This window comes from Pteropus medius, unplaced genomic scaffold (assembly GCF_902729225.1).
Source record: "Pteropus medius unplaced genomic scaffold, Ma_sr-lr_union100, whole genome shotgun sequence".
NCBI classification, from domain to species: domain Eukaryota; kingdom Metazoa; phylum Chordata; class Mammalia; order Chiroptera; family Pteropodidae; genus Pteropus; species Pteropus medius.
Window position 1 is genome coordinate 9,866,404 of NW_024347788.1, and position 25,761 is coordinate 9,892,164.

General features: G+C 40.8%; 1 protein-coding gene and 1 pseudogene across 1 annotated transcript in view; one reads left to right on the forward strand and one right to left on the reverse strand.

The window, feature by feature from the left end:
• The first annotated feature begins 4,854 nt into the window (after positions 1–4,854).
• COG3 (component of oligomeric golgi complex 3) overlaps positions 4,855–25,761 on the forward strand; it is a 54,783-nt gene continuing 33,876 nt past the window's right edge. Inside the window, exons 1-11 of the mRNA XM_039877331.1 lie at positions 4,855–5,150; positions 13,128–13,274; positions 15,207–15,268; positions 16,305–16,470; positions 17,125–17,199; positions 18,406–18,498; positions 19,202–19,327; positions 20,535–20,606; positions 23,321–23,364; positions 24,080–24,206; positions 24,762–24,853. Coding sequence (XP_039733265.1) covers positions 4,977–5,150; positions 13,128–13,274; positions 15,207–15,268; positions 16,305–16,470; positions 17,125–17,199; positions 18,406–18,498; positions 19,202–19,327; positions 20,535–20,606; positions 23,321–23,364; positions 24,080–24,206; positions 24,762–24,853 — 1,178 coding nt within the window. The 5' untranslated portion in view covers positions 4,855–4,976. The remainder of the gene's footprint in view (positions 5,151–13,127; positions 13,275–15,206; positions 15,269–16,304; positions 16,471–17,124; positions 17,200–18,405; positions 18,499–19,201; positions 19,328–20,534; positions 20,607–23,320; positions 23,365–24,079; positions 24,207–24,761; positions 24,854–25,761) is intronic.
• Positions 13,630–13,748, reverse strand: LOC120614483 (uncharacterized; annotated as a pseudogene).

The following is a 25,761-nucleotide window of genomic DNA, read 5'->3' on the forward strand; positions in this document are numbered from 1 at the left end:
AACCAAAGCATAAAGGAAGCGGAGTAATACAGTCCACATCTAGGGGGCCATCATCCCAAAGCGCTGAGCACAGCACAGGTGTGATAGATTTGAGGGCAGTCGGGGATCCACGCCCTGTCCATGATCATGAAGGAGGCTCTTCTTCCCCAATTCTTTTCCAGCGACACTCCTGATTGGGTCTGTCACATGGTAGCAGTCCATTTTTCATGCCTGAATTTTCTTCAGAACCAACAGTAAATCAGGCCTGAGTTTTCTCTTTGTCAGCTGGCGGTGGAGAAGTCCCAAAAATGCCATAGGTGTGGTTTGAGGGAAAAGGTAGGAGGTAAAGTGGGCAGGAGCACGTGCCATGGGAACCCGAGCCCCCTACCTGAGGCTTTAGGAACTATTGGTGCAAGGTCCATACTGCAGATCCCATATGGCTTCCGTTTGCTACCAGACGCCTGGATTCCTCTCTGTCCACATTATGTCATATTCAGTTAAACCTCAAGCCCTGCGGACTCTGTCTTCTTACTATCTCTTCCATTCTTCCTTTTTCCGTCTGTAGTGACGCTCCTGAGTTCAGGCCTCCTAGATGACTAAAACAGTCTCTACTCTGTCCACACCTCTGGGGTCGTCCCTTGTCAATGCAGGTGTTATTCTGTCCAGTACCTTCTCACAGGGGCAGCTTGGTGCTGTCCTCACTGCCCATTCTCCTCAGCACTGAGGTCACACTCCTTAGCGTGACAGTCACGGTTTTCATAGTCTTGTCCCTCCTCATCCCTTTGGCCTGATGTCTTGTCACTTTTCTATCTTCAACTCCAAATTCCAGCCATATTGGAAAACTTGTACCTAAAAATGTTCTGTATTCTTGCTTCTGGACCCGTAGCACCCACTGTTCCTCTGGCTTAAAAGGATTTCTCCTACTGCCCTTCGGATGCCATTCACTCAGATCTATTTATTGAGCATCTGCTGTACACCAAGCACTATGCTTAGAGGGCCCTCACTCCAGGAAACCTACTGTGATCTTCCAATCGATCAGACGCTTTTCTTCTGTGCTCTCTGAATCATCATCTTATGTTTATGCCAGTGATCCTACCTTTTATAGTGTATGCCATGGTCCAGCATTTGTCTGTTTTACTGGATCATAAGGTCCTCGAAAGTAAGAAATGTTATTTAATATTGAATATTCAGAACAGCATATAACATGGCACATAGTAGGTACACACTAAATATTTAATAAGTGAATGAGTTAATGAATGAATGGGTAATTGGTTGTTTTGAGATCCCTAAACACATGCACACACACACACACCACATAACAAAAATATATAGGAATTATATAGACACATCATAAACAGTACACGCTCATTAAAAATATATAAACGGAAAATACAAGGAAATTTTAAACAATTAAAAATGACTAAGCCATCCAGTAAATTTATCATATTTCTATACCTAAATTTTTCAAACGTTTGTTAGTATCCCATGACGAACATCTTTTACATAAAGCTCTTAAAAAATCTTTAAGATTATCAATTTTTGAAAGAACCGGAGACGATGGAGTAAAACCAAAAAAGGGAATATTTTAAAGCTACTGATGGATTTTTCCAAAGACGTTTCACCAATGTCATCAGTGTTTGTTCTCATCACCAGCACGTGATCATTTTTCTATTGTACTTGTTTTAATTTTATTACCAATAAACATGCAGTTCAAAGCTTTTAGAGGCTCAGACGCCAGGCACACTCGGTTGATGTCTGGTGCAGGGCAACGATTCTTCATGGGGTGTGGGAAAGGGGGCGTGGCCATCAGGTTCAGGGCTTCCGGATCCAGGGAACTTCCCTGTCTCGAGCCCCACCCACTCGAGAACCAGCTTGCAATGCACACACCCCTGCTGTTGGGACTGGATCAGATCCCTCTGCGCTGTGGCCCAAGAACTGGCTGGAAAGCAGTTGAGGTTGTCCTTGGAATATGCTCAGTGAATTTCTGGAAAGTGCCCACAGGCAGAGGTACAGCTGGAACTAAGTCCTCGAGGCTTTGGAGGATCAGCCTGGAGAATCTAGAGGGATTAAAATCTAACCAAGTGGAAAATTTCTCCCTCTTCCTCTTCCTGGGTCTTCATTCTCTTCTTCCCCACCCCTTTCTTCTTCAATACCTGAACGGAACTGGGCACATCCCATGTGTGACTCTAGGGCTTTCACGCACCATCACCTCGTTTTATCCTCACCACGCGTCCTGTGCCCAAGTACTTTGATTATTTCATTTCGTACACATTTCACATCAGGACACCGAGGCACAGAGGTACAAGTCGCCTGCATTTTTGCGTAGAAGAAACCCAGGGCACATCCTTTCATCATCGGGCTCCGAGCCTCACTTGGAGCGTCGTGTCCGAATAGCCACAAGGACTGGCAAAGGCATCCTGCGCGCCCCCTGGATTACCCACCCGGGGCCAGCCTCGCAGATGGAACGGTCGGGCTTGTGGACGGAAAAAGGGGGTTCGGTGAAAAGCAGCTGCAACTCAAAATTAAAACTGCAGTTGTCTTTGTCATGTCGTCTGGAGCTTCTGGGAATAAGCTAATCACCAGCTGGAAACAGAACTTCTGGGCGAAAAAAGGGGTTCGGTGGGAAGTAACCAGAAATTTGACTAATACAGAGTATAAAAATGGATCTATTATAGGAAGTTTGTACTTTGGAGGGGTGGCTAGGTAATATTTGTCCATATAGAAAAGAGCAATAGAGTCTGAAGCAGAATTTAGTATGTCATATACCACACACTCTACTATATGAGCAACCGCTGCATTGTTCAAATGTATATACTTCCGTGCTAGTGTTTTGCAAAACTAAAACACCCCACAAAAACTGCCGTTACTCCCTTTCATTGCTCTTGTCTCTCCCCCACCCCTGCAGAGCCAGGTGGTGACTAGGCACAGCTGTCCTCCCTTCTTCATTTCAGGAATAACCCAGGCGTTATTGTGTTGCGTATCTATGTTCCTCTTTCCTCATTTGACCTCACGGCAGCTGATGAAACAGCCAGCCTTGGCCCCGACTATTCCGATGGGTACCATGACCTGCACTGCAAGCCTTCAGCATCATGAATCACCAGTTGGTAAAAATATTTTAAAGAATTAAACCTCGTGTGTAGAAGAAAGTAGAGTGATCATGGATTTAGGAAAATTTGTAATAGGCATGCGTTTTTGGAGAGAAGATGCTTATAGTCGGCCTTTGAAGGATGATGTTTGGTGAAGAATGATCGTCACAAAACTCAACAGGATTAACTTTATTTCTGAGATCTTTGGAACTGAGGGAGAGAAAGTGTTTTAGGTGCTTACGCAGACAGATCCACATATCTGTACATGTCTACAAGATGACTTTCTGTAGGAACTTGTGGTGGATCAGTGTGATGGGGAAATAAACCTCTGAAACTGGGTTGAATAATTGAAACAAAACCTTCCTCTTTGGGAGTGTTTCTTTTGGTCAGTGAGATCATACACTGTATCATTCTTAATTATATCACAACCATTTTTCCAAAGACATAAATATTTTCCACAAAACAAGAGTTTTAACTTCTGAGTTAAGGATAATTTTAGATTTCAGAAAAGTTGCAAAAGTAGTACTGAGTTCAGGTATACCCACACTCAGCTTGTCCTAATGTTATTATCTTACATAACCATGAACAGTAATCAAAACTGCAAAATCTATTATCTAAACTATAGCCCTTATTCTAATGTTTGTTTTATTCTATAGTTTTCCCTTTTTCTATCTCAGGGTCCAATCTAGGTTCTGACATTGCATGTAGTCACATCTTCCTCATCTCCTTCAAAGACCAACAGTTCTTTGGTCTTTCCTTGTCTTTTATGAACTTGACACCTTTGAAGAATAGTGGTGGGTTGTTTTGTAGGGCACCCCTCAATCTGAGTTCGTCTGATGTTTTCTCATGGTTAGAATATGGTTTTGCATTTTTGGCAAGAATACCACAGAATCATTTGGTTAAGGATGATGTCTGCCAGGTTTTCCACTGTAAAGTTAATAGGCCCTCTTGCTATTAATACCTATTTTGGGGAGAACATTTGATATAATGCAAATTCTGTTTCTCAAACTTTGACCCACTAATTTTTAGCATTTTTCCTTAGATCTTGCCTGCTACAATTATTACTATTTCCCTCATCTTTTCCACATTTGTTGATTGGAATTTTTCTGTAAGATAGAGTTGTCCCTTTTCTATTTATTAATTCTATCATTTGTATCAGTATAGAATCAAGGGTATTTATATTATTCTATGTTATGAGCCAATAATGCCATTATTTGTTTTGTTGCTTAAGTCTACACCATGATTTAAATGGCAGAATAGTATTCCAACTACATGTCTGTGCCATGAATTATTGATCAAATTCTTCAGGGTTGGACATTCGGTTTGTTTCCAGTTATTTGATAATACTAATAATGATGTCTGACACACATAAATCTTTGAATTTTCATGATTTTTTTAATAAACTAGTTTTCTAGCAATGTAGTTATTGGAAGTTGGAAAAGTTTGTATTCGTGGTTTTAATCCAAGCAGCCGCCACTGTCGACACGTGGACACGAAAATCACAGTCTACACGCTCCACCCAGACTACCCAGCGTTAAGCAGAGGCAGTAGATTCGGAGCTCACGAAGGCCCCTGCCGGCAGGGTCATTTAGCGCAGTTGTCGTGAACACCACGGACAATAAAGTTATTGATGTTGAGACTTCCGGTAGGGGCATTTCTATTTCCGTTGGGGTCTATAGCCTTCGCCCTCTGCGACCGCCTCGCAACCGGAAATAATCGTAGCGGGTGTAAAGCCACGTCAGTCCTGATCTCAGTCCCGCCCACGCTGCGGAAGCGTATCCGGGTCAGTTGTCTCGGCCCGCCCCGCTGCCGGTGCAGCGCTGGAAGCCCCGGCTCTCCCGGAAGTGGCCCGGGCCTCTCTGTCGGGTCCCCACCGCCCCGCTGCTGCAGAGGGCCGCGGGGGCCGCGGCGATGGCGGAGGCGGCGCTGCTGCTGCCGCCCGAGCCGGCGGCGGAGCGGGACGCTCGAGAGAAGCTGGCCCTCTGGGATCGGAGACCGGACACCAAGGCGCCGCTGACCGACAGGCAGACGGACTCGGTGCTGGAGCTGAAGGCGGCGGCGGAGAACCTGCCGGTGCCCGCCGAGGTGAGGCGACGGGCGGGACGTGGGCCGCGGCGGCGGGGAGGCGGCGCCGGGACGTGCCCCGCGCGGGCGGACCTTGGCCTTGCGGACGCCGGCCCACGGTCTGCCTTCCCTGCCTTCTGGTCGCGGCGGCGGCGCGGGCGGGACAGGCCCCTCGCCGCCCCGGGCCGGCCGGCTCGCACTGCCGGCGGCCACCGCCTGTCCCCTCCGCGCGGGGCGGCCGGTGCCGGCGTCCACCGGCACCCAGCCCTCCCCCTGCGGCGTGGACGGTTGGCCCGGAGCCTGGGCCCCGGCGCCCCCGGCGTCAGCCGAGGCACAGTCCTGCTGCCCACCGTCTCCCAGGCGGAGAGGGCAGCGAGCCCGAAGTGCCCCGCCTGGGGACAGCCTCCTCTTCGTATCCATTTATCACCTCCTTAATAATCCAGCGTCCTTTTACCGTGGGGGCACTTGGGGAGCCCAATACTTGATCTTGGGTGACAGTTTCATTCATCGCACATTGAGCAGTGAGCCCTCGAGCGAGTGCAGGTCATAGGAGATCCGGTTTATTTGACCTGTCGCAAAGCAATAAAAATGAATTTTCCTTGAAAGCTGGGTCAGTACGTTATTGGATAAGGCTGGTTGGCGGTTTCAGTGTCCACGTTTTTAATGCTCATCACCATTGGGATATTACGCGAGTTACTGCTTGCGTGGTTCTATTCAGTCAGTTATAAAAGCAACAAGTACGTATCATAAACTCAGGTGTTTGGCAACCTTTTTCTAGTCGCGAGGGCCAGGTAAAGGAGGATTATTTTATTAGGGGTTATGGTTACTTTTGATGTTGGAAGCATTCTTTTTACACAGTCTAGAGTTGTGCCCAAGGGCAGACTAAGTTTAGAGACTTAAACTTCTTTTTCTGCCCTCAAACTTTAAACGTTAAAAACTTTGATTTGAAAGTTCCTTTTTTAATATATATATATTTTTACTTTGGGACGCTTTGGGTCCCTCTGTCCACCTCTGAGATTCCGTGCTGGAAGATGGTCTGAAGTAAATGCGGAAGTAAGTGGGAATTTCTTTGGCGGGGCTGTCAAACAGAGTCTTTTATGGTCTGGATAATGGAAGTTGTTTGCTCTATAAATATTCCAATCCGTTTGTCATTGATTTGGCCTGTTCCTGAAGCAGGATGTTTGGACATCACAGCACCTTGGGGGGAACGTGTTCTCCAAGAAATGTAACCCAGTTTGTTTTTATTGTCACAGGTCATACATTATTATCTCTCATTGAACTTAAAGGAAGGGGTTTGGAGTGAAGTAAATGGAATCTTCATTTTCACCCCATTGGTTCATATCTGTGCATTGCAGTACCTGTCATTCGTCTCATGCGGTCATTTAACACATACGACATGCCTGCTCTGGGCTAGGAATTGGGGCTAGAAAGGGAAGTAAGAAAGACATGGTCCCTAGCCTCGTGGAGCTGACGATCGTGATGATCATGAGCATGTTAAAAAGAACAAAGAAGGTGAATTCAGACGGCGATCCAAGAGGCAGGGAAAATAAAACAGGACGACGCTATGGTACAAAGGATGATGCGTGAGTCCCCTTTAGCTGAGGCGGAAGGCCTTTCTGAGAAAGTAGCAGTCTGAGGCGTGAATTCATGATGGAAAACAAGAAGCCAGCCTTGCAAACTACAGGAATAACATTCCAGCTGGAGGAAAAAGCAATGGGGGGTTGAGCCTGACAAGTTCAGGCATTCAGTGAGTGTCTTCTGGTCCGTGCAGCCTCGGAATTGGATCCCTGTGAGAATGACATAGCCTGTTGTTTACCCGTCCTGGAACCTTTAAGCGGGGGTTCTCATTGCTCCTTAGCCCTTAAACAGCCCTCATTTCCCCTTTACCGAAGTGTTTTCTGTGTCTGGTGGGAAGGCTTGGGAATTAAATTTTCTTTTCCCCTCTGTGACCACTTTTTCAACATTAGTGCTGAAAAAGAATGCCTCCTTTTTTATGCCTTCCAACCAGTATATCTCAAGGGATTTTCTGTAGTGTTCCACAATTTTCACGAGATGAATTTCTTTCTGGACAGCTGAAATTAGGCACGTTAGTCGAATAGCAAGAGTCCAGCTATCTCTTAGCAAATATCATAAAGCTGTCAACTTCTTCAGAAAATAGCTTTCTCTTTTATGAAGAGAACTAGTTGTATCTTGGAAAGGAGTTATACCTTTAATTTAGTGTTAGACAAGAGAATTTGCAGTCGAATATTAGACTGGTTTCTCATAGCCAGGGCGCACGTTTTAGTAGTGAGGGTCATTTTCTTTCAGCTGGACTTAGTAATTCTTGATAAAATGCTGAAATAATCTGCCCCGAAATTTACACGTAATTTACCATTACAGTTACTCCTAAAGAATGTGGGACCTCAGACATGGTGTTTAACTTTTCTGAGCCTGGTTTCTTATTTATAAAATGGGGATGATCATAGTCCTTATCTCATGGGGAGTCATGAGAATTAAATGAAGTCTTGTCTTTACAGTGCACATGGAATCTGCTTGCTTCCCCCACCCCCAAATGATTCACACTTTAAAAGAATAGATTAGAATCTTATGATCCTGAGCTTAGGTTCCTTGAGGAAGGTTCTAGGACTCCATCTATACCTCTTCATTGATTTGCCCTAGAGAAAGTAACATCAGATTTCATTTAGGAATGAATCGATTAGATTGATAATAAAAGTGATTTTCCCCAGCCCAGAACTGTGCAAGAAGTTGGGGAGAGAAAGGTGTATTTGCTTGTTTTTTTCCTGGACCTGTCCAGCTGGTCAGGCAAGTCTGGAGAGTTTATTGTAATTAGTGTTTATTGCGTTGGTGTCCCCAATGGCCTAAACTATACAGCAGCTCTCGGACTGCCAGCCAGGAGCTAGGTCTGTGCTCCTGTCTCTCTGGAGGTAAATGTCTGTGCCATCGGAAGCCAGTGTGAGTCAGAGGCTCAGTTCTCTTCACCTTGAGAGCGAGTGAGAGGTGGGAACGGGGCAGCGTGTGACACCAGGATGCCCCTTCATGATTCGCCATTCTGTTCCAGGTGCTTTGAGAAAGGAAGACAGCTGGGCAGATGTACCTAATGGGAGACTTTCTCAAGCTCTTCGAAAGCAACTTATTTTCTTACTGTAACCAGTATTTCTTAGCACTGGTTGCAGTATGGCTTCTCTCTCGCTTGGTTTGAGAGAAAATGTTTTGTATTAGTGAGACAGGGGTGCAGGCCAGGAAGCCGCCTTCTGCGTCTGGGTTTTAAATGTCCTTATGGTTGAAAAGTAGTTTGCATTTGTACATGAAGTCATCAAATAGAATGCTTTTTCATATATTCAAGTTATGTTTGCTCTCACTGTCTAGTTTACAGACTGTGCCTGGAATATCAATAGTACCTTCTCAAGTATTTGGAGTTTTCATGCAATCTTATTTTTAAAGTAAATTAGAAGATAAATATTTTTTGATTCAAACTGAGAACATGTGTATGACACGCCTGGATCCTTTTGACATGACAGTAGTAAATGTGTGGCACACCAAAAACACAGACAGTATTGGTGACCCTGCAATGTTGATACATTTATGGAAGTCAGGAAGCGTGTACTATCATTTAAAAAAATCAGTCTAAAGACCGAATTACAGAACAGGTTGTAAATATTATAAATTTCGACACTAAAAAGATGGTCTAGAGGACAGAATTTGAGAGTAGGTATAGAAGAAAAAATTAAGGGTACTCATTTCTTCATTTTACATAATAGAGACTCTCAATAGATTGGTGAATTCAAACTCAATATTGAACATCTGTATTGTAGAGTTACAGGGCGACCATCAAAAATATTGCATACAGTGAACTTGGTTAAAAGTGGAGAGTGGGAAAGGATTTTACTTTTAATTTTAACTCAAGGATTTGGAATAAAATGCATGTTCATGTGTTTTGAATAATTTCTGTAAAAGAACATTGGTAACAACTGCAGATGATCTCTTTGGTTCATTCCACTTTTAAAGGTCTTCATTCTACCCTTAAATTCCTTAGAAATAGTTCTTAAATTATAAACACTGGTATTGTCTCAGAGAAGAGGAGAAGGCAGACTTGCTTTTCATTTACTAATCAGTTTGTACTCCTGGGTTTTTAGAAAAACTAATGGGCCCATTATAGTTCAATGACAGTTAGAGAGTTATGAATTTAAAGAGTTAATTCCTCTCTTCCTTATAGTCTGTTGAAAGACAATTGAAAATGGTACAAGTTAAATGAAAAAGTCTAAGGGTGTATAGTGTACTATTATTTGTGCTAGAAAAGGTTCACTTCCTTTTGTGTGTGTGTAGGTGGCTGAGAAAGGACGTGGGAGAGGCGAGGGGCTTCGGTGGTGGCCGCTGAGGAGGGACGATGGTCGGGGAGTGAGTCCTTGGGGAGGACACTTTTCCCTGAACGTCCTTTGAATTTTGTGAATTTTCTTTTAACCACACTTATATGAATAAAATTCATATATGAATAAAATTCATATAAGTGTGGTTAAAAGAACTGCTGTGTGTATTACAAATAATTCTGAAATGAGAGAATTTTTACTTTTTATTTGGAATTTGTTATATATTGCGAAGTACCAGATTTAAGTGGTGTAAGACCTCATGGACTCTCATGGGAGAATGTGATTATTACATGTCCGTTTCACTTTGCAAAACTAGTGTGTGGTTTCACAAGCAGGGGTTTGAAATTGATCTGTGTTACTTTTTAAGATACATTTATAATCTCCTTTTCTCAAAAGGAGTTGAATTAAATATAGGTGTGGGTCTAGGTGGCATTGGAGGTCTGAGTTTTGTAAGGTCCTTTGTGCGTTTTCAGTATTTTAAGCGATTGCCCTAGGTTTATAACATTCTTCTTAATTAGTCATCGTCAGTAAGTATTATACTCGGACATGCATAAGAATCTTACAAGAGGATGTTCCCAGTTCTTCCTTTCTCTATTTTGTGCTATTGTCATGCATTTTATTTTTACGTATGCTATAAACCCATAATACATTGCTGCTGTTTTTTGACATTTATCTTTCTGAATGATTAAAAATAAAAATGGTCATGTTTACCTTTATTTTAACCATGTCTTAGAGCTCTTCAAGATTTTTGTTTGTTTGTTTGCTGTTTTGTTTTTGTAGATCTAGGTTTCCATCTGGCATTATGTTCCATCTGTCCAAGGAACTTCCTTTAACATTTCTTGTAGTACAGGTCTGTGGTCAATGCATTCTCTCAGCTTTGTTTAAACAGTCTTCATTTCTCTTTCATTTAGAAAAGAAATTCCCACTAGGTAAACAATTCTGGATTGACAGTTTTTTCCTTTTATCACTTAAAAGATAATGCTTCATTGTCTGCTAATGTCTGCAGTGATTCTTATTTTTCTTTCTCTGTATGTAATGTGTTTTTTCTCCTCTGACTGCTTTCAAGATTTTCTCTTTAACTGGTTTTCAAGAGTTCGAATATGATGTCTAGGTGTGTGTGTGTGTGTGTGTGTGTGTGTGTGTGTGTTTATACTCTGCTTGGGATTCTCTGAGCTTCTCAGAGCTCTAGTTTGGTGTCTTTCATTATTTTTGGAAAATTCTCAGATATTATCTTTAAATATTTCTTCTACCCTGTTCTTTCTCCTCCTTTTGGGATTCAGATTACACATATATTCGGTCATTTGACATCACCCCACAGTTCTTGGATGTTGCATTCAGTTTTTATTTTCCCACTGTTTCCTCTTTAAGGGTTATTTTTATTGACCTAGCTTCCAGTTCACTGATCCTTTCCTTAGCAGTGTTGAGTGTACTGGTGAGTCAGTCCACTGCAGGGATTCTTCATCTCTGTTGCCATGATGTTTATTTCTAGCATTTCCTTTTGACACTTACGGTTTTAATTTTTCTGCCGAAATTCTGTATCTGTGTATTTATTTTATTTATATTTTATACCAGAGTCTTTAACATTATTTAGTTATTTTAAATTCATTGTCTGATAGTTCTTTTATACTGGTCATCCCTGAGTCTGGCTTTGTTGAGTGCTTTGTCTCTTGACACTCAGTTGTTTCTTTCCCCCTAGCTTTTTAATGTGATTTTGAATAAATACTGGACATCGTGTGCAGAACGGTAGAGAATAAGGAAAATAGTACTGATGCCTGGAAACAAGAACGCCCCTCTGGTAGGTTGTTAGTGCGGGGAGGTGCGTCAGGTTAGCCAGGAGTTGTGCTAGGTTTGGGTTTTGTCGTCGCTCTGGTTTAGTTTCCCTTTGGCTTCAAATTCTCTGGCGTTACCTTTGCTTAGCATGGGGCTGGGTCACTGCAGGGTTTTCTTAATGTTGCTCCTGTACCCCAGCTTGGTGTGCCCTGTGCCTGAGTCTCGGGGTGTCTGTGCCTTTGCCCTCCCACAGCACGAGCCGTCTAGCCCGGAGTGGTGGTGGGTGGGAGGCTCCTGTCCTCCAGGCCTTGCCGTGTTGCTGCTGGTAAAGAGGGGTGATGATATGATGCTCGTTGGGTGTCTGCTCTGTGGCAGGCGTTATGCGGAGTCCAGGGAGCGTCATCTCAGAGGAGATGGCTGGTTGGTCGTTGGGGTGGTTGCACTGAGCATGAGCAGGGGCGACGGTCTCAGTACGACTCCCGCCGTCCTCCAGTGGCAGCACACAGTTCCTGGTGACACTTTAGACTCAAGGTAGATTCTTACTGGATTTGGGAAACGTAATTCTGCACGACAGTCCTTTTGTGCTTCGATTCCGTCACCATCCAGGAAGAGTTTACCTGGACGAGCGATGCCCTGGGTCTCAAGGCAGACTCCCTCAGGGGACCATAGACGGAGGACCTTCCCTGAGCGCTCGGCCTTCCCTGAGCAGCCTGCTCCCTGCACCCGTTCCAGCTTCTCTTTACAGTGGCCTCATGATGCAGATAATGTAATTCCTATTTTACAGCAAAGAAGTGGAGGATTAGAAGCATAAAATAATTTCGCTGTCGTCACAGCTTATAGTGAGCAGGGGCAGGGCTCAAGCCAGGCTCCTCGGTGACATTATGTACTGTGCCAGGACGTAGAGTGCCTCAAACCCAGGTACAAAACCCCTTTAGTTACGGGGTTGTATTTCCAAGTTAGTGATGGTGTATTTTGCATCTAGCTTATTTGAGCTTGAAAGAGAAAATACTGTCTTCAGATGAAATTTCTATATCTAGAAAAATAGACAGGGAGGTCATTTCCGAAGGCCGTGGATCAAGATCTCATGTTGCCGGACCCTACGTGTCATGCCCTAAGATCTGGAAACTGGAATTGCAACAAAACGGGCTCTTTTCCTGTCCCCAGCAGCCACACTCCCTTTCTTTTCGGTCTAAACGTAGCTTGTCTGTATGACTCCAGGTGAGTTCACACCTGGACTGTCTTTAGCAGCAGTGGGGAACTAGGAAGTATTGACATGAGTGAGGCCTTGGAGGTGGGCTCTCCTGAAGCTGAAGGGAGACTCTGAAATTCTTTCTGTGCAGTTGTAATTTCAAAATTTGTCAGCAGGAGGGAGCGGGTGAAGTGTGCCAGCGGCGGAAATGGTAGGAGGTAACGTTTATCGGTACTTGTTCTTGGGCGTGACGTGTTTTCCGTTGGGGGCCGTTTCTGCGGTCGGGCTTTGTGTTAGATGCTGTGGGGGGCAGCGGGGAGCGGCAGGCTGCTCTCAGTAGCACAGGTTCGACCTTGGTCTGGTTCACAAGACGTTCAAGTAAGAAAGTGGGTGTGGGTTAGCACAGACTCATCCCCAGTATTAGAAAGGTAACTCGAAAACCATCCTTTCCTGGTAGTGAGCTCTCAGTGTCATGCTCACGTTTGAGGCTAGCATTTCAGAGAGAGAGCGAGCCTAGTTATAAGCGTTAGTATTACATGGCATTTGTTAAATCAGATGGTTTAACATGAAGCATTCCTTTCTCTGACAAAATAACTGAGTTGTAATACCAGTCTCGAGAGAAGTTCAGAGTATTTGCAAGGTATTTAAATGTCTGTGTGGCCCTTTTTTTTCAAGCTGCCAATTGAAGACTTGTGCAGCCTGACGTTCCAGTCGCTGCCCATCGCACAGACCTCGATAGTGCCCGACTCCACGGAAGACATTCTCTCGAAGGGTTTCACGGCCTTGCAGATGGAAGATGGAAGAATCGAGACCGCACAGCAGGTGAGGGGCAGCCCTGTGTCTAAGGATGCGGGATTATTTTAACTGTCTCGGGACAGGGCTAATACGAAGGGTCCTAATGAAAAGCTCTAAACATTTGGAACTGTGGTTAACACAAAATCTTTCTAAAGCAGTCTTGATTTTGTGTTAGTTGTGGCCATTAAGTGTTTTAAATGAATCTGTTGCCCACTTCTATTTGTGGTACAGATAAAAACGTGATATTCCAAGTTTGTTTTTATTTTATTTTATTAAAATATATATATTTTTTTGTTTTAGGCAAGGCAACCCTTGGTTGACCTCACAGATTGCAAGGACCTACCTTGTCAGCTTACAATGTTTTATTTTTTAATTTTTTTTATGCCTGCAGCACCTGGTCTTCCTAGGTGGTCTCCCATCCAAGTACTAACCAGGCCTGACTTTGCTTAGCTTCTGAGATCAGATAGGATCGGGCATGTTCAGGATAGCATGGCCATAGACAATATTCCAAGTTTGGATGTTGATAGATTATTGTATTTATTAAGGCTTTACTATTTTATGTACTTTTGACTTCCCCCAGCATGTGTGCATGTACGTGCGTGCGCGCACACACACACATACTCACACACTCACACACACCCCTCTCTGCCTGTTGCAAGGTAATTTCTCTTTTCAAAACCTAAACATCCTCTTTAGATGAGCCCTTGGAGTTATTTTTTGTCATGTAGCATGTGCAATCTTCTCTTGGTGTTTGCTTATTCCTGATTATAAACCTAATGGACAGTAGTTTCTTCTGCTGCTTCCTCTGCTCTGTCTGTCTCGTGAAGAATCAGAGCTTAGAAATTCACTGAGTCAAGCAGGGAGCAGTGTGCTGACCGGACGCACAGTGAGTCGAGACAGGCAGTGCTGACGAGCGCTCCAGAGCTAGGCCCGGGGTCTGGACGTCACCTGCGTCACTTACCATCTTCTCGAGTGTCAGCAAATTACTTACCTTCTTAGGTCTTCAGTTTCCTTATGGGCATAACGATGGCAGTCCTATACCCGTGTCACGGATCTTTGTGAGGATGATGCACAGATGTGCCGTGTGTGGTGGGCGCACGGTCGCGGTCCAATGGGCTGCAGCCCGCGCGCTCGGCGGGTTAGTGTCTCGGGAGAGTTAAGCGTACCCGTCACTGCAGATCCCATGGAGAGTCACAGGACGAAGTCCTGCACCGTGTCTCTGGATTTCTTTGGACGGTTTGAAAACAAAATCTTCTGGATTAAATTTGCACCTGCACGCTCTTTAAATTTAGAAAAACCAAATATATTAAGTTATAATTTATATACGGTAAAATGTAATCATTTTAAACGTGCAGCTTGACGAGTTTTGACAAGTGTAGGTACCGGTTTAACTACCACTCTGATCAAGATATAAAACTTTTCCGTCACCCCACAAAGTTTCCTCATGCTTGTCGAAGGTCAACTCCCCCTACTTCTTTTTAATAATAGATATTTTCGGAACATTGGCGATAGGGCCATAATTCAAACCCAGGTTTAGTGCCGTGAAAGTCTGTGTTCGTAAACTAGTCTGTTACGTTATTTATGAGTTTATATTCTCACAGTTCTTCTTAGATAATAATATTTACTCAAAACCTGACATTACCTACTCAAATTTGGCAAATTAGCAAATGGGCTTTAGCCTCTCAGAGAAGAAATATTTACTTCTTACGTATTGTATCTTTAATATTCTTGATTAATTCTGAAAATGGCCATTGTTTTTAATATCCTTCGCTTTTCCTAGCATGCAGATATTGACTGTGCAATTAAATTATCGTCTCCTGGCATAAAACTAATCATTCACGTCTGAATCCCAAACAGTAAAACCTAGAGTTCCCTTTTGACTGGCTGTTTAGCGTGTGGCCACTTTTCATGTGGTCTGTTTTTGCTCTATTGACAATATAATACTCTTCGTTTTTCCAGTTTTTCTCATGGTTTGCAAAGCTACAAACCCAGATGGATCAAGATGAAGACACTAAATATAGGTATGTGGCTCTTGCATTTGTTGTCTGTCCTCATTTTTAGATCACAATCATCTGAAGCGTTTTGTAATCTGTGTCTTTAAACAAAATTAAGGTACAAAGAAAACTCCAACAGCAACATTTTCTTTAAGACTAGTCAGAGAGGATTTGGGTCAACTAGTACTGGAAGTTGTGTGACTTTTAAAAAATTACATTGTAATTAATAGGTTAGGAGAGGCAGACATTGGTTTTTAGGCAAATCTAGAAAGGCTTGGGTTCAGGTGGGAATTAATCAGGAGCTCCAGGAGGTGTTTGCTGCCTTTCTTTAGGAAAGACCCAAGCGACTTTAGGGACGGCCACCTGGACTCTGGGGTGTCACTGTGTTCCTTTTGTGTGTACTGGTAGCATGGGGGAAATGATGGCATATACTTTCTAGCTGATTTGAGGACTGTGGGTTGAGCTTTTTGCATTTGTCGAATATTTATGAAGTGGCTATAATTGCTAAGCATTGTGTTAGGCTCTTCGATATATAATTCCATATAATGTTCATAGCAGCTCTGTGAGGAAAGCCGATATTATTCCCATTTTACAAATGAGCGAGCTGAGGCCTAGAAATATTAAATAACGGGCCTAATGTCACGGAGACTTGGGCAGAGCTGGGATTTGGACTTAGGTCTTCTAATTCCGAGTCTAGAATTCTTCCCATGATAGCATACTCTCTCAAAGCTGGAATTGAACTACTGCCTTGGAGTGGATGGCCCTGGTGTCGTCTTTGAGAGTTGAGCTGGTGATTTATTGTCTTCCATGCGAAAAGCCAGTTTATGGTTTCACGGTGGATTCCTTTAGCTGCTCCTTTTAGTTTCAGTAATTTTTCTCAAATATTGAAACAGTTTGTAACATAGCTTTTGGTACATTTCTGAATGTAATGAACTGCAGCGACTAGGTCCAACTTTCCTCCTGAAGTCCAAGCATTTGGGGAAAAATGAGACTTTGTTGTTTATTGATTATGCTTATTGGGGGAAAACATTATTGCCAACCCCCTTTTGGTTCTGTTTTCTAGACAGATGAGGGATTACTTGTCTGGGTTTCAGGAGCAGTGCGATGCTATATTGAATGACGTAAACAGAGCTCTTCAGCATCTGGAGTCACTGCAGAAACAGTATCTTTTTGTGTCCAACAAGACGGGAGCCCTCCACGAAGCCTGCGAACAGCTCCTGAAAGAACAGGTAATGGGGCGTAGGGCAGAGGGCCAGTGATTATATTTAATATTTTATTTTTAAATAGACGTACACAATTTAATTCTAATCCTCTTTATTTCTCCAAGTATATGTTGAACACTGCTCTGTTTGAGGCCCTGTGCTAAGCACACAAAATGTTACATCGACAACCTGCTTTTATTCTAAATCAGCTCAGGCGAATGGGGCGAGGGCTGGCTTTCTTGTATTTTAAACTGTTAGGTCTCAGTACAGTTTCAGAGTGAAGAAGATGCATTAGTTTGCGCTGTCTGCTCTTGACACTTTCAAACAGGCATCATGGTTGTAGTGAAGGTGGCCTTTGAGAAAGATGAACTGGTCTAGCTTGCACTTAAATTGTGACTTAAAGATAGAATATTTAATTACTATATTTATATCAGAGTTTTCTCTGTGTGTATTCTGCTTATTAAAAGGCAGTCATTTATTATTTTGAGATTATAATTTACTTTAATAATCATCGATTATTTTAGTCCATGATTGCAAAAATCTTTGAGCATTATTCTGAAATCTTATGTCTAATATAAATTGGTAATGTCTGATATAAATCAATTTAAAGTTATTTTGAGATTGGAGTGTTGATTGTTGTGTTCTTACAATAATTGATTTTTCTCTTTTAAAAAATGCAAGTCGGAACTTGTCGATCTAGCTGAAAACATTCAACAAAAGCTTTCCTATTTTAATGAATTGGAAACTATTAATACGGTAAGCATGTTTTCCACTTTTTGTAAAGTTAGTGACTTTATATTTCCCTTTCTGAGTATACTCTTTAAACCTATAAATTGGCTTGAGTGATATTTTAACTTAATAGTTTGCTTGCTATTAGTATTCTTGTTTACGATCAATGGACATATGGTTACCAGTTCAGATTTTTTCAAATGTGATTTAAGTAATCTGCTTACATTGTGTTGATGTTACTAAAAATCTCTTTGTTTGCTACCTCTCATGATATCTTATCTATAAGCCTTGAAGAAGATTATAAGAAGAAATACTAAATTTTAAATCTTGCTACTACAATAATAAAAAAAAGTTTTAAAAATTAATTTCATTAGTGTGAGGAAAAGTATAGTCCCCGTAATGCATACTTGTATTCCTAAGTAATAGTAAAGACTGGTGTGTAAATGACATTTCTGGTTCTTAATTATAGTAATTATATGAAAATGATGTTATTACAATTATTAAATCAATCATAATTATAATTTACTAAAGAGTTAGAAGTCAAGCTGTTAGCCAATTAACAGTGGAATGCAATAGGAAATAGTTCATTGACAAACTATTTGTATATTGAAATAAGAAATGATCAGCTTTACTTATATTTTATATACATTACTTACATTTATGTTGTTATTGTATGTTTTATGTTTTAAAATATAATTTTACATATATCAAGTGTTAAATATCACATATTATTTATGTTTATACTTATACTGTTCCTATTACTATATATTTATTTACATTTTACATATATATTTTTTACTTTAATAATATGATGGCTAAACATAGTATGACTGACTGCTAGTTAATCCTTTAACCTTGAGAAAATTACCAGTGCTTGAAAATAGAAAGTTTATGTATGTTGTAAAGTGCTGGTAAATATGAGTCTAGGTATTTGATGTGTAATGTAACATTGTACAATGGAGTAAATAAAATATTTGATAATTCATGAAGAGCCCCATTAAAGATCATTACGAATAAATGGAATTAAATCGGTGTTCTTTTTTGGTTTTCCTTTATTTATTGTTACACATGGACTACCTTTGAGGATATTTTGGTGATTCAAAATGTAAAGACATTAGTATAACTTGTTATATCCTAAAGGGAAATATGGTAGTTCTAATACGTAATTATTAAATTTTACCTGTACGTTTTTGCATTGCATGAATTAAGGTTGATTTTTTTTTTTCCTTAAAGAAATTGAATTCTCCTACATTGTCTGTGAATAGCGAAGGATTTATACCTATGCTGGCCAAGTTAGATGATTGTATAACATACATCTCGTCTCACGTAAGTCATGGTATCTCTGTATGTTTTTAAGAAGTCTTTTTTCCTTTTGTTTTGAATTTTTTATAAGTTTATTTGAACTAAAACTGACAACAATTACAGAAAAGCAGTCTCTCAAATGCGCCTTTTAAAATATCTTAACATCCCTATTATACTGTGTCTTATGCTGTAAAGTACTTATTTCTCATGCAGGGAAAAGTATATCACTAATATACTTGAAGAAAAACTGTGGTCATTTCTCAGTCATTGTCAGTAGTGATGTAGAAAGTACTTCCAGCTGCACAGGGAGCCCCTGGAGTAGAGAGAGGTCCTGGCTGACCCAGCGTCATCCCATCTCAAAGCATAAGCGGTTTTTAGGCCACTGACTTTGTTGCACTACATATTACCCGCTGAGGAATTACAGCTGTATTTATTCCCCCAACTATTTTCTTTCCCTAGTAGGGCTTGACATATTAGTCTTGAAGTCTGTGGAGTACTGAAAATATATTTTGCTAAAAACGGCAAATATTTATTGAGCCCTTAGTTGGTGCCAGGCACAAGGGACTTGGCTGTCACCAAGTCAGTCGCAGTGTTCGTCTTCATGGCACTTTCGGCCTACAGAAGACCTTTTGAATTTATCCGTAGCTTCACATAAAGGATGTGTTGATTTTCATTAAAAATTTGTCAGCATTTGTTTCCTCTTCGTAAATCTTCCTTTCCTTTACAGCCGAATTTTAAAGATTATCCTGTATATTTACTGAAGTTTAAGCAATGTCTTTCGAAAGCTTTGCATCTCATGAAGATATATACTGTGAACACACTACAGAACCTCACAAATCAGTTATTAAAAAGGGTGAGTTAACTGGTGAGGGTTTTTCTTTTTTTTATCTTCTATGATCTTGGTCTGAGAGTAGTACTTAGTAACTACAAAATTCTTTTTTTACCTTTTGTTAATAAGAATAGGCATTGCAGTTTCATTTATAATAGGAAAACGGCTTTATTATATCTCTCCATCAGTCTTTATTTTCAAAGAATGTATAACAGCCTGAAGAGTATTCAGTAGTGTATGATAAATAATAAAGCAAGATTCGTCACTTCAAACATTTTCTTATCTTTTCCACGAAAATATTAGACGGAAATACACCAAAATAATCTAAGTGGTTCTGTCTGAGTGGTGAGATTTCACATGATAGGTAATTTGAATATTTTTCCTTATAGGATGGATAATTTTCTATGTTTAGCAAATGTCCTTTTACTGAGCACTCCTGAGTGCTGGGCATTGTCCTAGGAATTATATGGTAGTGAACAGGAGCGGGCAGGGTCTCTGCCTTCGCGGAGTTTATATTCAGGGGAAATGGTCAGTAAAGAAGGAAACAGATTAATCAGTTACAAGCTGTAGTAGATGCCAGGTGGAAAACTAGTGCAGTGTCAGGTTGGCCAGTAAGAGTGGAGCCACCTGGGACGGTCATCGAGAACGTGAAGCCATGAGTATTGTGCATTTTTTTAAGTTTACTTTCTAAGGAACGTGGAATATCTTCTTGAGCTTTCCATTCAAAGCCACTGATTTCTGGGTTGCATTTTATCGTTCACGTTGCTCTTAGCTGACATAACAGCCAGACTATATAATTTTTCTATTTTGTAAAATTTTTAATAAGTTTAAGAAACTAATACCTGATAAGTACTACTACCTACTATATATAGTGCTTTGCTGGAGTTGCATGAAGTCTTTATGTGTATATGTGATCACCACTCAATGGGAGCCCTGAATCCCAGAGGTTAAGTGATTTGGCCAGTGTCCTACCCTCAGTCAATGACTGAGTATGAATCTGAATTCAGCTGTGTTTACTGTAAAATTCATGTAACCTAGGGTAAATTTTAATTCTAAAGAGGAGAACGGTGACGGTTCCTTATAAGTATTTCTCGCTTGTGGCAATAATAACATTTAATCTTGCCTTGAGACTTTCTGAGCAGTAGCTGTCTGAAATGGTTTGCATCACGTTTTCTGAGTACTCGCTTGTTTGCTAACCATCTTCCCTCCCCGTCTCCCTGTGTTTCTGCAGGATCCTTCCTCCACACCCAATGCCTTCACGCTGTTTTACGTGAAATTTCGAGCCGCTGCCCCCAAAGTCAGGGTAAGTTTAGTGACATGAATACGATGTTGCTATGAAACATATGGAGCCAGCCCTTTTGAGGTGCTATGTTAGGCCCTTCGCTTTTACTAGGAAGGCGCTGTCTTTCCACGTGACTTTACGTTGGCTCAGAGATACCTGAAGACCACAGAGCAGGAAATTCCAGGCTCTTCCTAAGATGCCGGGGGGAGGTTTCTAGATGAAGGCGCTGTTCGAGCTTAAACAACTCGAGTTTATAGTGCACTCGAGGGCGTCGGTGACGCTACTGCGTGCGGAGAGATCAGCGTGTATAGGGAAGATTGTAGAGACATCAAAGACAGGCAGTATGGCAAAGACCATCCACGAGGGGCGTTACATGTCATGCCGGTCCAGGAAAAGTGGAGCACTAGTGAGGTATTCTAAACTGGACAGTGATGGGGTCAGATTTGCCATTTCATAGGACTAAGGATGCCGAATAGAGAACGGATTACGGTGAAGAGAGATGAGACAGGGAGGGCGGGTCGACAAGGAAGACTTTGCAATAGCGTGGGTGAGAAATCGGGGTCGAATCAAGGCCCATCCTGTGGGGTAATCTGTGAGGCTGGGAACACGTGCCTTGTTTGGTCTCCTTAGTACAGTGTCTGGCACCTAAAGGAATGCAGAATATTTATCTTGATTGAATGATTGGAAACAGAGGGCACAGAGAGTAGATATACATGTTATGTATTTAATAACCCATCTGAGATAGAACTGACCGGCGCTGGCACATGTATCTTTTTCTACTCATGGTGAAGTTACTGGAAAGAGTGGTCTACTTTCGCGGACTCCGACCTCACTCCTTTTCTTGTTTCTCTCTCGAAAGTCAGTTGACAGGAGTTTTTTTGTTTGTTCGCTTTTGGAAATAACAAACTTGGTCTTGTTTGTAGAAGATACAGGAGAGGAGCGGTGTTAATCAAGGCATGAGGTGTAGATCAACAAGTGTCTCGATTGGTTTTTGCCTTTGCTTATTAGTCAAATACTGATGATAAGAATTAGATTAGAAAAGAATGGTATAGATAAGAGGGCTCAGTGTCGTGGGTGGATAAAAAATGGTTATATAATTATCAGCAACTTTTCTATATACCGTTATCAACCAATTAGTGTATGTGATGGGGTCCCATTTGTATTAGTAATAGCATGAAATACTTAGAAATAACATTAATGGAAATATAAGGGTGAAGAAAATGACAAAACTAGATAGAAAATCATAAAAGATTGAATAAATAGTAAGCCTGTCTTCTTCCTGGTTGGGGAGACAATACTGAAGATGTCAGTTCCTCTTAGTTTAATTTATTGGTTAAATTTAATCCTAGCAAAAATTTCAATGGCCTTTCTTTTTGGATGATCCTAAAATTAATGTGGTATTCATAAGCAAGATTAAGCAAGAAAATTTTGAAAAATACAGTAGTACTGATTTAAGAATTCACTGACAGATCATTGAAATGGAAAATTCTAGAACTTAGTATATAAAGAAACATCTCAGCGAGGAAGGGCTGGAGTTTTCTACATAGTATTGAGAAGATTTATTAAGTAGCCCTCCACTCTATAACATTAGCAAAATGCATTCTAAGTGAACTAGAGAGTTAAGTGCAAAAATGATAAGCAGACTAAAAAAAAAGTTACTGGAAAAATATTTGCAGAGTAAAAGATTAAGGATATAAAAATTAAATTATCTGAATTTTAAACAAAAAAAAGGCAGAAACTGGAGCAAACCTAAGAAATAAGTAAAGAAGATTAATATTTTTAATATATTGAGTACATACAAATCAGAAAGATAAACATCTAATACGAAAATGACCAGATTACTTTTAGAAAACAAAACAGTTGCTAAATGTGAGCTCATATTTAACTTCAGCGGAGAGTACATTCAGTTGAGGTTAGGTAGCATTTTTTGTCTGTTAGAAACTGGCACGTTAAGGTGTATAGTGCTTTAGAGGATTCGGAGAGACAGGAAGTACTGCTCTAGGGAAGTAAAGCGATTCCTTTCTCAGAAACGTTGTAGGAGAATGAATCCGAAGCCTCAAAAAATACTTATCTCTTGTGACCCAGTGTTGCGGGTTCCCAGGTGGGAAGTAGGTAGCTGTTGTCATGCCAGCTTTCCATGGGAGGAAGCGGAATCTCAGAGAGTAGAACCTGCTCTCCTGGGCTCCAACCCTCCAGTTTTGCCCCAGGCCTAGAGCTCTAAGCCACTGGGCTGTAATTCTTAAGAAACAACCTAGATGTCTGGCAGAGGAAGAATGGTTGATTCATGGTACAGCTGTCCAAGGAGATACTATGTAGCCATTTAAACAAATGTTTTAAGTAATATCTATCATGATGATTCATTGAGTGTTTACTAGGTGCCCCGTGCCGCGCTAAGGCTTTCTATTTACATTTTCACCTGCTATTGAGAATTATTTAATAACAGGAAAATGTTTCGAAATAATGTTAATTTTTCAAAAGCAGATTATAAAGCTGAATCTGTAGTACAAATCCAGTGTTGTTTAGAAAGACAAATATAGTAAATATATGCGTATATACAAAAAACAGAATATTCTAAAATATTAACTGATTATTTTATGGTATTATATGAAACATTTTTATGTTTCAAGTTTTCTGTACTTACAGATTTTCTAACAATAGTGTGTGTTCTAATCAGAAAGTAATGAAAAGAGTAACTGAAACAATGGATTTTTAAAGTGTTTTTATTTATTCTGCAGACTCTGATTGAACAAATAGAACAGCGATCTGAAAAAATGCCTGAGTGAGTACCTAGAACTTCTTGAATGTCCAGATTATCTTCTTCTTGCAACACTGTTTCTCCCGATCTGTTATGTCCCTGATACTTTCTGAGCAGTTACCCTGCATACCGTGTAAGCTTTTTCTCGTAGCACAACTTATTTGGGGAGCAAAGTCATAGGCCTGACTTCGTGAGTGTGCAAGGCATCTCTCTGTTTATTTTTATTTGGTATAATTGATGGAAAACTTATAGTTTCAGATACACAACATAACGATTCAATGTTTGTATGTATTGGGAAATAATCACCACTGTAAGTCCGGTTAACATTCATCACCGTATATAGTTGCAGGTTCTCATCATGTGATGAGAACTTTTAAGCTGTGCTGTTAGCAGCTCTGATATGCCGTGCGGTGTCACCGACTAACCGCCCCGCTGTCCTTTTCAGCGAGGTGCCTCTTCCCCATAGCAGGGTTCCCTCCTCCCTGGGTGGATGCGCAAGAGCTCTACTCTTGGAAGATCACTCTTTCTTTTGAAGATAAAGGTTATGGCACCACAGTTCATTATGTGGGGTTTTTTTTTTTAATACATATACATACATATTTCTAGTATTTAATGCGGGCACATGAGAGGCGACCATACCTTTAGAGGTTTGGCAGCCTGTTCTGGGATTTCTGATCAGATTGAATTCACATACCTGAAATCAAAAGTTTGTTCTCCAGTCTCCTTTGCTTTTGGTCAGATACCAGCAGCTGCTGAGTGACATCCACCAGTGCTACCTGGGTCAGCGGGAGCTCCTTCTGGGCCCTAGTATTGCTTGTGCTGTGACGGAGTTAACCAGCCAGAATAACAGAGATCACTGTGCCTTGGTAAGTTCCTGCTTGTTTTGGTTTCGTGTTAATCCTTCCTCTGAAATATTTGGATGCCATATGGTTTCCACATCAACAAATGTAAAGAATTTTTCTTTCAGTTATGACAAATATACTTTAATAATTAGCATTCACCCTGGCAAAATGTTCTCATTTTGATCTAATTTTGAAGAGTCACAAATAAATATTGTTCCTTGAAAGATGAAATTCAAAGTTTGTGGATTTATATCTTAGTTTTTGCTGAAGCGCTTTTTTGTTTAGTGTGGTTTTAATTCATACTATAGGAAAATATTTAAAGATTCTTTTTTTTAAATACCTCATTCAGCTAGAAAAGCAATTTCATTGTCCAAAGTTTTGAAAATAAAGCATGAAGAAGAAAGTAAAAATCCCTCATGTTCACATTATGCAGTGAAAACCAACCATTTTCTGTGTTTCAGTAAGTTGTTTTATGAATATGTGTGTAATCTTTGCCAACACAGTAATTTGCTTTATTTTGTAAACGCCAGCATTGTTGTGTGTCCTTAACTGTAGGTGGTGTGTGTTTGTTTCCCACAGGTTCGCAGTGGCTGTGCCTTTATGGTCCATGTGTGCCAGGATGAGCACCAACTCTACAGTGAATTTTTCACAAAGCCAACACCAAAATTAGAGTAGGTGGTACACAGAATCGAACTCAGATCTCATGTGCTAATGACCGTGATGGCTGATTGTATTATGGGAGTATTCTTAAGTTAACTGCGGAGTGTTTTAACTTTTGTGGGTGTGTGAACGCAATATTGTTGGGTGTGACAGTGGTTATTTATTTTAAAATAAATGTGCAGTTTAAAGGCCAGCATGCTTCACATCCTTTATAATATACTTATAGAGACAGGGTGGCGTGGCAGTAAGAATCCATACAGGGAACTAAGTCTTTGTATCTACGTTCTTTTATTTCCACTAAGTATAATAAATTCTCGTAGTTAAAAAGTCCTGTGATTCTAACTAATGAAAGACACTGAAAAATACAGATAAGACTTAATATCCTTTTAAGAGTTTTTTCTCAAAGTGTCTTTCAGAAGCACTGTTAGTTGCTTTTGGTTTCTTCATAGTGGCTGTTTTGACCGTGTCCTTTCTAATGGGGAGGAGACAGGTGTGTCTTATGGTTCTGATTGGGTCGATCACATTTGATGTAATACGTATAGAGAATACTGTTGACAATATGAAGAATATAGACAACCTGATTTTTTCTTTTCAAATGTTTTTGTCAAAATACTTGTACGTCCGGAGGACTTCGAGTATTGTTTATCTAAATCTGTAAGCATTCAAGAATTTTGGACTTGTCTTTTCTGGAGAAGATAGTACCGTTTTATTCATAGCGATGTAGATTATAAAAGGATAATTAAGTCTCCTGAAGTATTTTTTATTGCTTTTGGAAGGACATATACAAAATTATTGCTGAAATAAGTACAAGTTGTAATAAATTGACATTTACCTGGGGGCAGCTAATTTGCATTGACTGCTCATTGCTTATTGATTCTGAGCTTTTAAAGCAAAAATACTTTACAGAATCAGAATTACT